The sequence below is a fragment of the Mauremys reevesii genome, linkage group 1, assembly GCF_016161935.1.
Source record: "Mauremys reevesii isolate NIE-2019 linkage group 1, ASM1616193v1, whole genome shotgun sequence".
Classification (NCBI taxonomy): Eukaryota; Metazoa; Chordata; order Testudines; family Geoemydidae; genus Mauremys; species Mauremys reevesii.
Genome location: NC_052623.1, coordinates 245,137,138 through 245,150,537, shown reverse-complemented (window position 1 = coordinate 245,150,537; position 13,400 = coordinate 245,137,138). Strand labels below are relative to the sequence as shown.

The 13,400-nt window shown below is 41.8% G+C and overlaps 1 protein-coding gene across 5 annotated transcripts in view; it reads right to left on the bottom strand.

Annotated features, from left to right (window-relative positions):
* The window catches only part of PLCZ1 (phospholipase C zeta 1), a 149,492-nt gene that overhangs the window by 87,994 nt on the left and 48,098 nt on the right, over window positions 1-13,400 (bottom strand). For all 5 annotated transcript variants that reach the window (XM_039544635.1, XM_039544651.1, XM_039544663.1 and 2 more), the window contains exon 7: window positions 145-375. In XM_039544635.1, coding sequence (XP_039400569.1) covers window positions 145-375 — 231 coding nt within the window. The remainder of the gene's footprint in view (window positions 1-144; window positions 376-13,400) is intronic.

Below are 13,400 nucleotides of genomic sequence, written 5' to 3'. Positions count from 1 at the left end.
TAACATGAATTTGTCATTTTAAAGCCTACCCTTTAAATTTTGTTTATGATCTATCATAAGCTACTTTAAAAAAAAAATCAACCAAACAAAGAAAACAACCCTTCTGTTCACCTTCTACTTTCCTATGAGACATCATACTTTTACCTTTCGCTTTTTTCGAGGGGGTGGTGGAGATCTCTTAACTGCATTTCTTCTTTTTAGCACAGGAGATTTTGGTGGTGCAGGAGTGCTTTCATCAGCTTCATCATCTTCAGATTGCTCTACCTCTTCTACAAATTCCCCTATCTCACCATGGCTATCAAGACCTCTCCTGAGAACAGTTTCTTCAAGTGTTCCAACTTTCTTATTTTTTACCAATATTTTGAATTTTAACTCCTGTGAAAACAGTAGAAAGCATACTAATGCATTTAATAATACATTTTCATATAAAAATATTGCAACACCTATTCTCAAAATGTGTTTTATAGATGTAATTTGTTTTAGAATTATGGGTGCTGAAGTAGGTGGGGTGATGTTCACAAACAAGTCCTAGAGTAATGGACAACCAAATATCTTACCAACCAAATTACCTTTCATGACAATGTAAGTTTCAGAGAACAAAAAAACCTGAGCATAACAGACTACTCCATACAAAAAGCAGAAGAAAGGTAACAATACAAATGAAGTTTGCCATCATGCAAAACACACCAGTGCTGGAACAATGAGCAAGAGTGTTGTAGGAAGAGAATTGGGTATTCAGCACCCATCTACCAAAAGAATGTGATTCCCACATAGCAAGGGCAAGCAAGAAATTGTTGCTCCATATTGGTGCTAGGTATGAGTCAGTGAGACTGTATTGGCTGAATGCCAATGGCAGCACAATAGGTGTGTATGCATATAGGTGAAAATAGATGGTATTGTTTATTAAGCATCGCCTTGGTTGTTATAAATACAAACGCACACACATATGAGAACAATGCTTGTTTTGATATCTGACTACACCTATGGAAGTGGTTCTAGCTAAGGAAGGCAGGAATTTTGGTGCCCTATTTACATAGTACACTGCTACCCAGTATACCAAGCTATGATCCTACGATTACTTATTTTCATATGTGTATAAGCACAGCAGGACCTTTTTTTTATCCTATATCTTCAATAAAGTTAACTTAATAGAGCTCGGAGTCTTGATACTTAGAGCCCAGCAAATCTGTGGATATCCGCTTTATATCTGCAGATCATGTTGTGGATCATGGATCGGATGCTGATACAAATTTAGGGATCTATTGGTACCTAAGAAAAGTGTCATTTTTTAAAGTATACAGTACCTAAAAAATTGATAGCTTTATTATTCCTGACAGAAAAAATAGACAAAATTTAAAATTACAGAATTTATACAGATATACAAAATGTACACAGTCAAGTTTCCAATTATAACGATTATCAGACAGCAAAGATCGTCTTACTGAACTATTCCTTTGTAAGCAGAATGACATTCATTTCTAGGTAAATGATAGCATCTTACTTGATCAGCATGCCAAACTAAAAAATGTAAACTATCAAAAGTCTTTACACGACTTAGTGGTTATTATACATTTCCCTTGTTGCCTTACTAAAATCACTGTACAGAGTTAAAAAGAATTAATTTTGATATAAGAGTATCTATTAGTGGATATGAAGAGTAATTCTGCAGTTAAAAACAGGCAACTATTTCATATAATAATAAAGAGTGTTGTAGAACAATGTTACAAGCATGTTTCTTTTAAGTAAATAAGTAATATATAAACAAGGTGAGAAGGTTGTAGCACCACATCTTCAGACAACCATGAACCAGAATATTTGCATAAATTTGTATTAAATGAAAGATGGAATTTTGGCAAGGGCACTAGTGTTATCCCAAGGCCCCTTTCTTTATATTTTGCTTCTTTTCCAAGTAAATGTTTATTAGCTGAGTGAAGAATGCAGTGTTATGTTGCTAATATGATCACAGATTACATAATAGATACAAAGTACTTATGAAATTACATTTAGGGACAGATTTTCCAAAGCACTCAGATCCACAACTGGAGCCAGAGTTTCCAGATAACTTGGTTCCCATTTATGCACTGAAGTTAATTCCTCTGATTTTCAAAAGTGCTTAGCACCAAGAGGCTCTCACTGAGTGCAGAAATCACAAGCCATCCCATCCACAATACAAATCCTCTCTAGCAGGCAGTCTTCAGAGGGGAATATTGGAGCTCATGGGTCATGTGGCAAACAAGAAAAGAAGAAGTGATCTGCTAAGCACTGAGAATGGGATGAAGATCAAAGATAACCTAGGCATGGCCCAACACCTAAACGAATACTTTGCCTCGGTTTTTAATAAGGACAAAGAGGAGCTTAGTGGTAGTGGCAGGGTGGTTAATGGAAATGAGGATATGGAAGTAGTAATTACCACATCCAAGGTAGAAGTCAAATAGTTCAATTGGACTAAATTGGGGGATCTGTATAGTCTCCATCCAAGAATATTAAAGGAACTGGCACATGAAATTGCAGGCCTAATAGCAAAGATTTTTTATTAATCTGTAAACTGAAGGGTAGTACATGTGACTGGAGAATTGCTAATATAGTACTTATTTTTAAGAAAGGGGAAAAATGTGATCTGGGAACCTATAGGCCTGTAATTTGACCTCAATTCTCTGCAAGGTCTTATATCTAATTTTGAACGAGAAAGTAGTTAAGGACATAGAAGTAAATGGTAATTGGGATAAAATACAACGTGATTTTACAGAAGGTAAGTCATACCATATCAAACTGATCATTTTCTTTGAGAAGATAAGAGATTTGTTTTAAACAAGGAAATGCAGTAGATCTAATCTCCCCAGATTTCGGTAAGGCATTTAATACAGTTCCACATGGGAAATTATTGGAGAAGATGGGGATTAATATGAGAATTGAAAGTTGGATAAGGAACTAGTTAAAGGGGAGACTACAATGGGTCACACTGAAAGGTGAACTGTCAGGCTGGAAGGCAGTTACAGTGGAGTTCCTCAGGGATTGGTCTTGGGACCAACCTTATTTAACCTTTTTTATTGATGATGTTGGCACAAAAAGTAGGAGTGTGCTAATAAAAGTTGCAGATGATACAAAATTGGACGAGGACTGGAATATAATACAAGAAGATCTGGATGACACTGAAAACTGGAGTAATAGAAATGGGATGAGATTTAATAGTGGAAATTCACACACAAGGACTAACAAGAATTTTTGTGATAACATGGGGATGTATCAGTTGAAAGTGACAGAAGAGGAGAAAGACCAGGGTGTATTGATTGATCACAAGATGACTATGAGCTGTCAAGAAAAAGGCTAATCTGGGGATGCACCAGGCGAGGTACTTCCAGTTTAGATAGGGAAGTGTTAGCACCATTATACCAGGCATGAGTGAGACCTCATCTGGAATAAAGTATGCAGTTCTGGTCTCCCATGTTTAAGAAAGATGAACTCAAATTGGAACAGATGCAAAGAAGGGCTACTAGGATGATCAGAGGAATGGAAAACCTACCTTATGAGAGGAGACTCAAAGAGCTTAGCTTGTTTAGCCTAAACAAATGACAGCTGATGGGAGATATGATAGCTCTCTATAAATGTATCAGAGGAATAAATACCAGGGAGTAGGAGGAGTTGTTTAGATTAAGTGCCAATGTTGACATGAACAAATGGATATAAACTGGCCCTCAACAAGTTTAGACTTGAAATCAGACAAAGGTTTCTAACCATCAGAGGAGGGAAGTTCTAGAACAGGCTTTCGAGGCAAGCAGAAGGAGCAAAAAACCTAATTGGCTTCAAGACTGAACATGATAAATTTATAGAGAGGATGTATGATAGGATTGTCTACAGTGCAATGTAGCTGATCTGTGACTGTAGAAAACATCCCCAATGGCCAGTGATGGGATACTTGATGATGAGGGCTCTGAGTTACTACAGAGAGATTCCATAAGTTTTCTCACATCAGCACCACAGAGCCTAATCTTCATTTAAGGCCATGTCTACATTAGTGAGCTCTCAGCAGAAGAGCTGCACCAATGCAGATGTGCTGCTATAAGATGGTCCATGTAGTCACTCTCCTGTCAACATCATAAAGCCAGCTCAACAAGTGGCTCTATGTCAGCGGGAGAAGCTTATGCCATTGAGGGGGTGTTTTTTCACACCCCAGAATGACATAAGTGGTAGTGTAATTATGTCCTTAGAGATGATAATGTCCATATAATCTCTACAGTAAAGTGGTCATCTTATAACATTCATTATCTTTATCTCTGTATATAGTGAATTGATACAGAGCAACAGGATTTAGTTAACCCCTTAGACCATGAGAGTCACATAACTACATCATGTATTTCACATGAAGTAGCAAAGAATTCAGGGTTTATATTAATATTGGTCTGGGAAGGTTGTGAAAACATATAAATACTTACACATTACATAACAGATAATTGAATTTACCTGTGATTCAAATAGTGCATTATTAAGATACCCATTAAAAAATACAAAATGTGCATAAAAAGAAACATCATTTACACAAAATCTAGCGTTTATGGTAGCAAATACTAGAGTTATAATTAAGGTGGAAACAGGCATTCCATTCTAAATTCCAACTTTCAGTTGCTGACACTCTCCTTTTCAACAGGGGCCTTTTGTTTGTAGGATCAAATTGTCAGAGTGCAAGGAGAAGAGATAGCACATTCTTAATGTTTACCATCCATGCTCTAGTGTAAGGATCGATGTAGTCTTCCTATAGCGGTAACTCCAAATACAGGTGCACTTTAACACTTCCTAAATCACTAATAGATGAGCCTTGTTTCTTGTAAATACCTTATTTTTTTTAGCAGAATTTGAATGTGCATAGTGTTGCTGATATTTCTGCAGCGTTCTGAATTTTTTTACCATATATTAGTATTTCTAGATATTTTAAAACAGTTGTATACACTTTTGGTCATTTGTTTGTTCAAATATGTATAAAAGGAATTTCACTGCATAGATCCAAAAGGGAATTGTCATGCTTGTATTTATTGATATTGTATTAATTTATTGCACCTTGTATATAACTTTGCTTTAAGTAAAAAAAATGAACCCAACCTTAAACATTGGTGTTGCGACTAGTGGCTTCATAATAACAGAAGGTCATATTGTGCCATCACATTTTAAGCAGAAGGCAATTGGAGGTTTGTTTATAGACTGACGGCACAATATGGCCCAGAACTAAAAAGCTCTTTTCCATAGGCAAACGTAGTCTGAAATATCTTGTTAAGATGATAGTTTCATCTTATCAAAGAGAAATTATAACATTCATGTTGGTTTCAGATAGAATTACAGAAGGTCTCTGGGGTCAAAAAGAGATTTTGGTACAGGATTTTGCAAGACAAAACTACTAAACCACAAACTACTAAAACCAGAATCGTCAATTGCAAAAGATATGACGTTTTAAATCTAAGTTTCATGTCATGTCTTCATCCTGGGGGGGGAGGGGGGGGGGAGGAACAACAAATACAAAGAAGTGGCAAAAATGGAGTACTGTATAAGTAGCTTGAGTACTTTATTTAGATTATCCTTACATAAATACTTTATGTGCAGACCTTCAGTTTCATGTTTGAAATTACACAATAAGATTATCTACTATGTTTTAAACATTTTAAAAGTATAAAATTTACAACAATAATGATACAGGCTGTGAAATAGGGATACCAATACTAATTTAGAAATCCTTGGTCAATAAAAATGTATTTAAAGCCCCACTTTTCTACCAGGATATGTGCCACTAATGTTTGTTTCTGTGCACATTAAATAAAAAGCCAGTTGACACAACTTTTCTACAGTTTACTCCATAATACTTAGCATTCATCAGTATAAGATTATCTGCCACCCAACAAAATTCTTGCCTATTATGTGCTGGAGGGATTTTGAGACTAGCACTAATTTAAATCTCTTGACACAATAGATTAGAACACATTATTTAAATAAGTAAATCAGAAAAAACAGCTCCTGTGGTAAAATGTACTTTAATTCAGATGATGTTGAGCCCAAGGTATGATGCATGCCAGAACAACTAAAGTACCACAAGACTCAGCAGAAAGGCCTAGGCACATTGGCAAAGATAAGATACTGCCTTCCTGATTGTCACAGGTTCAGAAAGGTCAAAAGTCAGATCACAGAAAGATGGAAGACAAATCCTGGAGCTGTAAATGAGGACTGAGAGGAGAGGAAAGAGGAATGTGAATAAATCTTCTTGCATATCCATAGATTTTTAACCTAGTATGCTTTCTTTTATTTTAAAAAAAGAGAAGCAATCCTCTGCCTCCAAGGGATCTTTAAAATTGGCTGACACTAACTCCTTTCCTTCACATTTCCCAAATTGTTAGGAAACATAGAAAAGTAAAAGGTCTGGAGAGTGAGCAAACATAAGTGCTTGGTAAAAAGAAAATAAACCCCTGAAAATCCAAATTAATAATGCAGTTTAAAAATGGAAATTTTCTAATTCAAGCATCACTTTGATCACGTCAATATTGATTAAAGGTGAAGAAAAAGCTTCTTCTGGGAAATTGCAACATATGGGAACGGTTAAGCTACCCCTTCATAAAATTCAGCATAAATAAAAACATTAGAATTATGGTGCAGAAAAGGCCCTTTTTAAAATATCAGTGTAATCAGGGATGCTGACTCTGTAAGACTAGACTATCCCATTCCAGTAATTCTGGAGCAAAGGAAGGCCTGGGAAATGGCAGAGGCAGGTGCTGGGAGAGAGGAAATGGTCCTGGGGAGGGATAATTTAATCTTTGAGGGGGGAGTGGGGAAAGCTTACTATTTATTTAAAGGCCTTGGACTAGAAGCCTTTTGGTGTAGGGAAGGACGAGGCTCCCCCTCCATCCCATACAATCAATAAATAAACCAATCAAGAGACACCTTCAGAAAGGAACATTGGCACAAAAGATTCCCTGTTCTCACTGTGAAATGGAAAATAAATAGAGAGGGTCTGTTTGCCAGTGGACTGGCAATCCTCCTGTTACCCAGGGTTTTCAGAACCCAAAGTAGTGGCAACTTAACTGTTTCTCTCCAGGTGGTGCCAGGGATAAATCAATGGGGGCACAGCTCCTCTGTCTAATAAGTGATTGGCACAAACAAGTATGTTTTTACCTAAAACCACTTTTTTTTATTAGTTCTTAAGCACACACGTACATATATGCTATATTAGTAGGATTAGAGCAATCCAAACATTTATATTTACCTGAAGTCTGAAATAGTTTTGAGGAATCAGCAACCAGCCTTCTGAGGACACCCTCTTCTGTCCAGCTGCTGGGAGTTTAGGTGCCAGATCTTTCCTTCCAAAAAAAGATTTTTTGGACTGCTCCAAAGCATATTTTCTAACTAAACTCTATAGATTTTCTCTGAACAAAGCACATAACTCATAATAGCCCCTAATAGGCTAACAAGTTCCCAAGCAACACCAATAACAATTCATTATTCTCCTTATCAGCAAAGCAGCTTCAGCAAAATAACTTTCAAACACAGACAACCAATCAAGGTCATTTTTCCACATTTCCCCTCTTTTTCATGAATCTGTCCTTTCACTTTATCTGTCCCAGTCAGTAGAATTGCAACTTGCAGTTGTTTTTGTTCTATCTGCCTAAGCAAGGCCAAATTATTCCTATGTGATGTCCTCACTTCCAGCTTATGGAGGCCTAAATGCACAAGATGGCTGCGAGTTATGCCAAATCCAGTTGTCTTACAACACCCTCCTCCTTCCCAAAGGAAAAGGGGCAATGCAGCATGTCCCTTCCAGGCTGTGGAAGAAGGATGGAAAACTACTACCCAACCCCATTCAGGAAACAATGGAAGGAAGGACTTTTGCTATTAAGGTTTTGTGTTTGAGATCACTTTATTCTGAAAGATGTTTGTGGTCAGTTCAACTGGAGCTGGAGCAAGGAAATGTTAAGAGATTGCTGAGAAAGAAAGGGAGAGTGTTACAATCCACAGATTTGCATAATAATAGGGGAAATGGTTAAGATCTCCATGTGTCTTTTGACTAATGTCTTTGTTAGAATGCACAGGAGATAAGCTATTAGAGGTTTTTTAAGGAGATTATATCAGACATATTCTCAATGGTACCATTTTTAATTGTACTTATGTACCAAATGGAACTGGAGAGAGAGAGAGAGAGACTTATTTTAATCAAAGCTCCTGGAAAATAGTGCCATGACTTTTATTTTGTTTTTACCATAGTTTTATCTAGATTTCAAGGAGGAAAAGACACACATTTGAATATACAGGAAACATTCTCTGTAAATTTACTTTTACTGCATTTGTAGAGTTTAAAAAAATTCTTGAAAATAAGCCTACTTTGAATATTCCTAGTTCTAGCTCTTTGTTCCTACTGTGAGGTTGATCAGCAGTGGCAAACTCATTCTTGAGTTGCTGCTGCCATGGCAACAGGCAGTGGCTATGCTCCTCCTTCTCCTCACTCTATACCTGACATTCAAGTCCCAATCTCAGATAGATACTAGGAAAGATGAATTGCCATGTCTTTCTGGGTCAATGAAATAAAGGTGTACAGCTGAGTATTGTTGCAATATGGCTGATATTATAGCCAAAAACATCTCCTTAAATGCCAAATATACTAAGGGGTTTTGCGGGGGAAGTGAGGGGAGGGAGTAAGAACAGATTACAGTAGTAGCCAGCAGTAGAGAGTTGTTGAAATAGATGAACATTCCCTAGTACTACTCTCTAGGCCATCTCCAGGAGGAGAAGAATAGAGCCAATCTAATATTACTCAGTCTGCCCTACTAGGGTCTGTAAAGATGTCAATAACAACTATTGCCTGCTGAGTGATCTACATAAAATCAGCATGGATGCTTAATATTTCCATCACTAAAAGGTTACCATCAACCATTAAGTCTTCATACCATACTCTGATTTAAAATCAAAATGACAGGGATCAAAAAAGAGTGCTCTCCAGATATTATTAGAGGTATTTCTATATAATCTTTCCATTAGTGTTTCCCAGAAAAGGATGTTAAAGTCAGGGCAATGATCAACAAGATTACCACAGTTTAAGAAACATCTTCTTAAGCCAGGGACTAGTCTTTGCTCCTTGAAAAGCTCCTGGCACCCTGCCTTCTCAATATGAGCAGATGGGAATAATGTTTCTAATAAAAACTGAAGTGTCATTCTAGTGTCTGTGTAAATTAAATAAGACACAAAACATTACACGCTTTTTTCATTCTCTCTTTTCCAAACTGAATCACAATCATTGTTTTGCCAATTCATAAACAGTTGTTCTTCTGTATCAATAACACCAAAGATAAAGATATGTAATAGAAGACAGCTCTACCACACAAGAGCCTGCTGTTAACTTTGTTTTGGGTCTGTATACTGATTTTTAAACATTGGAACTCTCTTATCAACAATGAAATCAAGCCCCACATAGTGAGGTAAGGCAGGCTAACTATTCAGTCTGACCACAATGGAGGGCCTAAACAGTGTTTGGGAAGGGCCTCAAAGTCTTATTTTTCTATTTACAATCTCAAAAATAAGAAAATGCAAATGCAGTCTTCTTCTAAATTTCCTGCATGCTTGCTTAAACTCCAACTGAGGTCTTTCCCATGCAACTAGCAAGCTGCAATGTGTGGAGGGTGAGGAGTGAGGCGGATGAAGCAGCAGTAGGCTGCTTCAGTGTCTTGACGGTAGGAAGGTAAAGATGACAAAATGAGGGAGGGTGGGTTTCATGGGCACTACTATGGAAGTATTTGGAAGCAGAGGAAGACTATGTAAACCAGGGGTCTCAAACTCAAATGACCCCGAGGGCCGCATGAGGACTAGTGCATTGGCCCGAGGGCCGCATCACTGACACGCCCCCTTGCTGCCCCTGGCCCCACCCCCAATCCACCCCTTCCATGAGGCCCTGCCCCTGCCCTGTCTCTGTCTCAGGACTAGGGCAGAAGGGCAGGGGAAGGACAGCCTGCCCTGGCCCTAGTGAAGGGGGGCTCTAGGACCCTGCGGCAGCAGGTGATGCTGGAAGCTGGCATAGCAGAGGAGTGGAGTCAGCGTGAGCTCCCGGGCAGGCTCCCGGGCAGTGAGGGGGCAGCAAGTGGGGGCCGGGAGACCCTGGGGGGAGGTGCGTGGGGGTGGCAGGTGGGGCCAGGGGAGAGATCCGGCCCCAAACATTGAGGAGCAGCGCGCGGGGAGCTTAGGCACAGAAAATAACTCGGGGAGGGGGGCGGGGGTGAGGGGAGTTTGGCGGTGACAGGAAGTAACTGGGGAGCTCCAGGGCCACCCAGAGGATTCAGGGGCCCCTTCCGTTCGGGACCCGCCGCCAAAGTGCCCCGAAGACCTGCGGCGGGGGGGGTCCCCGCCGCGGGTCTTTGGGGCAGTTAGGCGGCGGGTCCCGGAACGGAAGGGGCCCCCCGCCGCCGAAGACCGGGCTGCGCTTCGGCGGCGGCGGGTCCCTCTTTTCCCCACCCCGGCCGGTCCCGCTTCCCACCCCGGCCCCGGCGGGTCTCGCTTCCCTTCCCCCGGCCCGGCCCGGCCCCGGCGGGTCTCGCTTCCCTTCCCCCGGCCCGGCCCCGGCGGGTCCCGCTTCCCTTCCCCCGGCCCGGCCCCGGCGGGTCCCGCTTCCCTTCCACCGGCCCGGCCCCGGCGGGTCCCGCTTCCCTCCCGGCCAGGCCCGGCGGTCCTGCTTCCTCCCCACCCCCGCCCCGCCCCGGCGGGTCCCGCTTCCCCCCCCCCCCCCCCGGCCCGGCCCCGGCCCCGGCGGGTCCCGCTTCCCACCCAGGCCCCGGCCCGGCCCGGCCCCGGCGGCTCCCGCTTTCCACCCCCCCTTACCCGAGCGCGTCTCCGGCGAGGCCTGAGCTTCGTCCCGCTCAGAGCCGCGTGGTGAGGGGGCGGGGCTGGGAGCTCCACGCCGAGCGCAGCGCTCAGCCCAGAGCTCCCAGCCCCGCCCCCTCCCCACGCGGCTCGGATCGGGGCGGGGCTCAGGCGCTCGGACGGAGACTCGGCGCTCTATGCGCCGAGGCTCCAGGAGAGGGGCGGAGGCGGGAGCCTCCGCTTTTCTCTTGGGGGCCCCTGCGGAGCCCGGGGCCCGGGGCAAATTGCCCCCTTTGCCCCCCCCTCTGGGCGGCCCTGGGGAGCTCCGCGGGCCGCAGGGAAGAGCTCCGCGGGCCGCATGCGGCCCGCAGGCCGCATGTTTGAGACCCCTGATGTAAGCCATTCCAGGACACTATGTCCAAACATTCCCCAACACTCCAGATTTCCATTCTCCTCACCAATAACTGCCCCTCTCATGCTCATCAAATCACTGAAACATAGTAAAGTAAGGCTATTGTAATTTACATACAGTAACTCCTCACTTAACGTTGTCCTGGTTAACATTGTTTTGTTGTTACGTTGCTGATCAATTACAGAACATGCTCATTTAAAGTTGCGCAATGCTCCCTTATAATGTTGTTTGGCAACCGCCTTCTTTGTCCACTCTTGCAGAAAGAGCAGCCCATTGGAGCTAGCTGGTGGGGGCTTGGAACCAGGGTGGACGGCAGCCCCCCATCAGCTCCCCTAAGATCCCTGTGCTACAGCTGCCCAGCCAGCTATTGCCAGGCAATTCAGGTGTCCTCCCCCCACTGCCATGTGCTGCTCCTGCCTTCTGCCTTGGAGCTGCTTACAGGAGCCTCCTGCTTGCTGTGCAGGGGCGGGGAAGAGGGGTGCAAATGTCAGGGTGTCCCCCTCCTCCCATTCCTGCCCCCTGTTCCTTTACCCCATCTCCATAGAGCAGGGGGACACACGACAGGGCTCAGTATGAAGGGAGCTTGCTGGCAGCAGCTGCTGTCTCAACTTGCTGATCTACTTAAAAAGGCAGTGTACTTAGATTGGGGTCAGTGTACTTAAAGGGGAAATGTGCATCTCTCTCTCTCTCTCTCTCTTTCTCTCTCTCTCACACACACACACACACACGGTGTGTGACTCTCTCGCTCACACACACACATGGTGTGTGTCTCTGTCTCTTTCTGTCATGCTGCCTCCCCTCCCTCCATTCGTGCTGCCTTGTAGAGTGTGAGGCTACATTAACAACAATGTGTTAACCCTTGAGGGCTCAGCCGAGTGCTAATTCATCATTTAGCAGTAAGGCATTCTCTGGGAATTATCCCATCCTCTTCCACCCTCTGACTTCACCACCTCAACCAAGCTTCACAATCAACACTGCTGTGTACAGTATTAAATTGTTTATTTAAAATTTATATTGTATAGATAGATAGATAGATAGATAGATAGATAGATAGATACTTTTGTCTGGTGAAAAAATTTTCCCTGGAACCTAACCCTGCCCCATTCCTATGGGGAAATTGGATTCGCTTAACATCATTTTGCTTAAATTAGCATTTTTCAGGAACATAACTACAACGTTAACTGAGGAGTTACTGTATTTTTATATTTTAGTATTTCATTAATAGCTGAGGTAAATGAATACTGTCTCTAGCACACATGGAAGTGAGGACCCAGCTCATTTAGTTTGACAGAAATAGACACAGCGATAAAAAGTATGAGAAACACTGGAATAAGGCACTGTTTGTAATCAATATCTAGAAAAGAATGTGAGAAACTACACAATATGTGACATGCTAACAGAGGAAGGAAGATAGCTAACACTTTAGATGAAATAAATGCATATTGATTTGACCCTGCTGATTAGAAAAAAGAAATCTTAAGACTCTGTAACCTGATCAAACTAAACCATGATAACTGTTTCCTTGCAAACAACATTATTCTTCTTGCCAGTTTTCTTTGTTTCACAAAATATTAAATGAAAAAGACAAGTTTACATATTAATATAGATGGGTTATACAGAGTATTTATAAGAAAGGGAATGGAACTCAAAGCATCCCATCCATATAGTATGTAAACAGAACTATAAGGATAACTACATTAACACGTATCAGAGAGGTAGCCGTGTTAGTCTGGATCTGTAAAAAGTAAGAGAGAGTTCTGTGGCACCTTTAAGACTAACAGATGTATTGGAGCATAAGCTTTCATGGGTGAATACCCACTTTGTCAGATGCAGATTTGCTCCCTGTCCACATTCAGAGCCATAGCTAATGAGTTTAGTGACAAAATAACTTTTTACTATTTTTTACATGTTAACTCCACTGAACCAACCCAGCTAAATGATAATGAGCTGTTTTTAGTCCTACTTGTTCACCATCATCAGAATTATTTACTATGTTCCATCTGTGTGACCCAATTACAAGCATTGGAATTGCTCAGGTGTGACTGGGGACAGAATTTGAAGACAATGAGATTATGAAGGAGAAAGTTGGGGCCTAATTTGACATGAATTTTTTTTACTACTTTTAATGATGGACAGAAAAGAAAGAACTCAGGTTGACTCTTAAATCAAAGATTGAGTT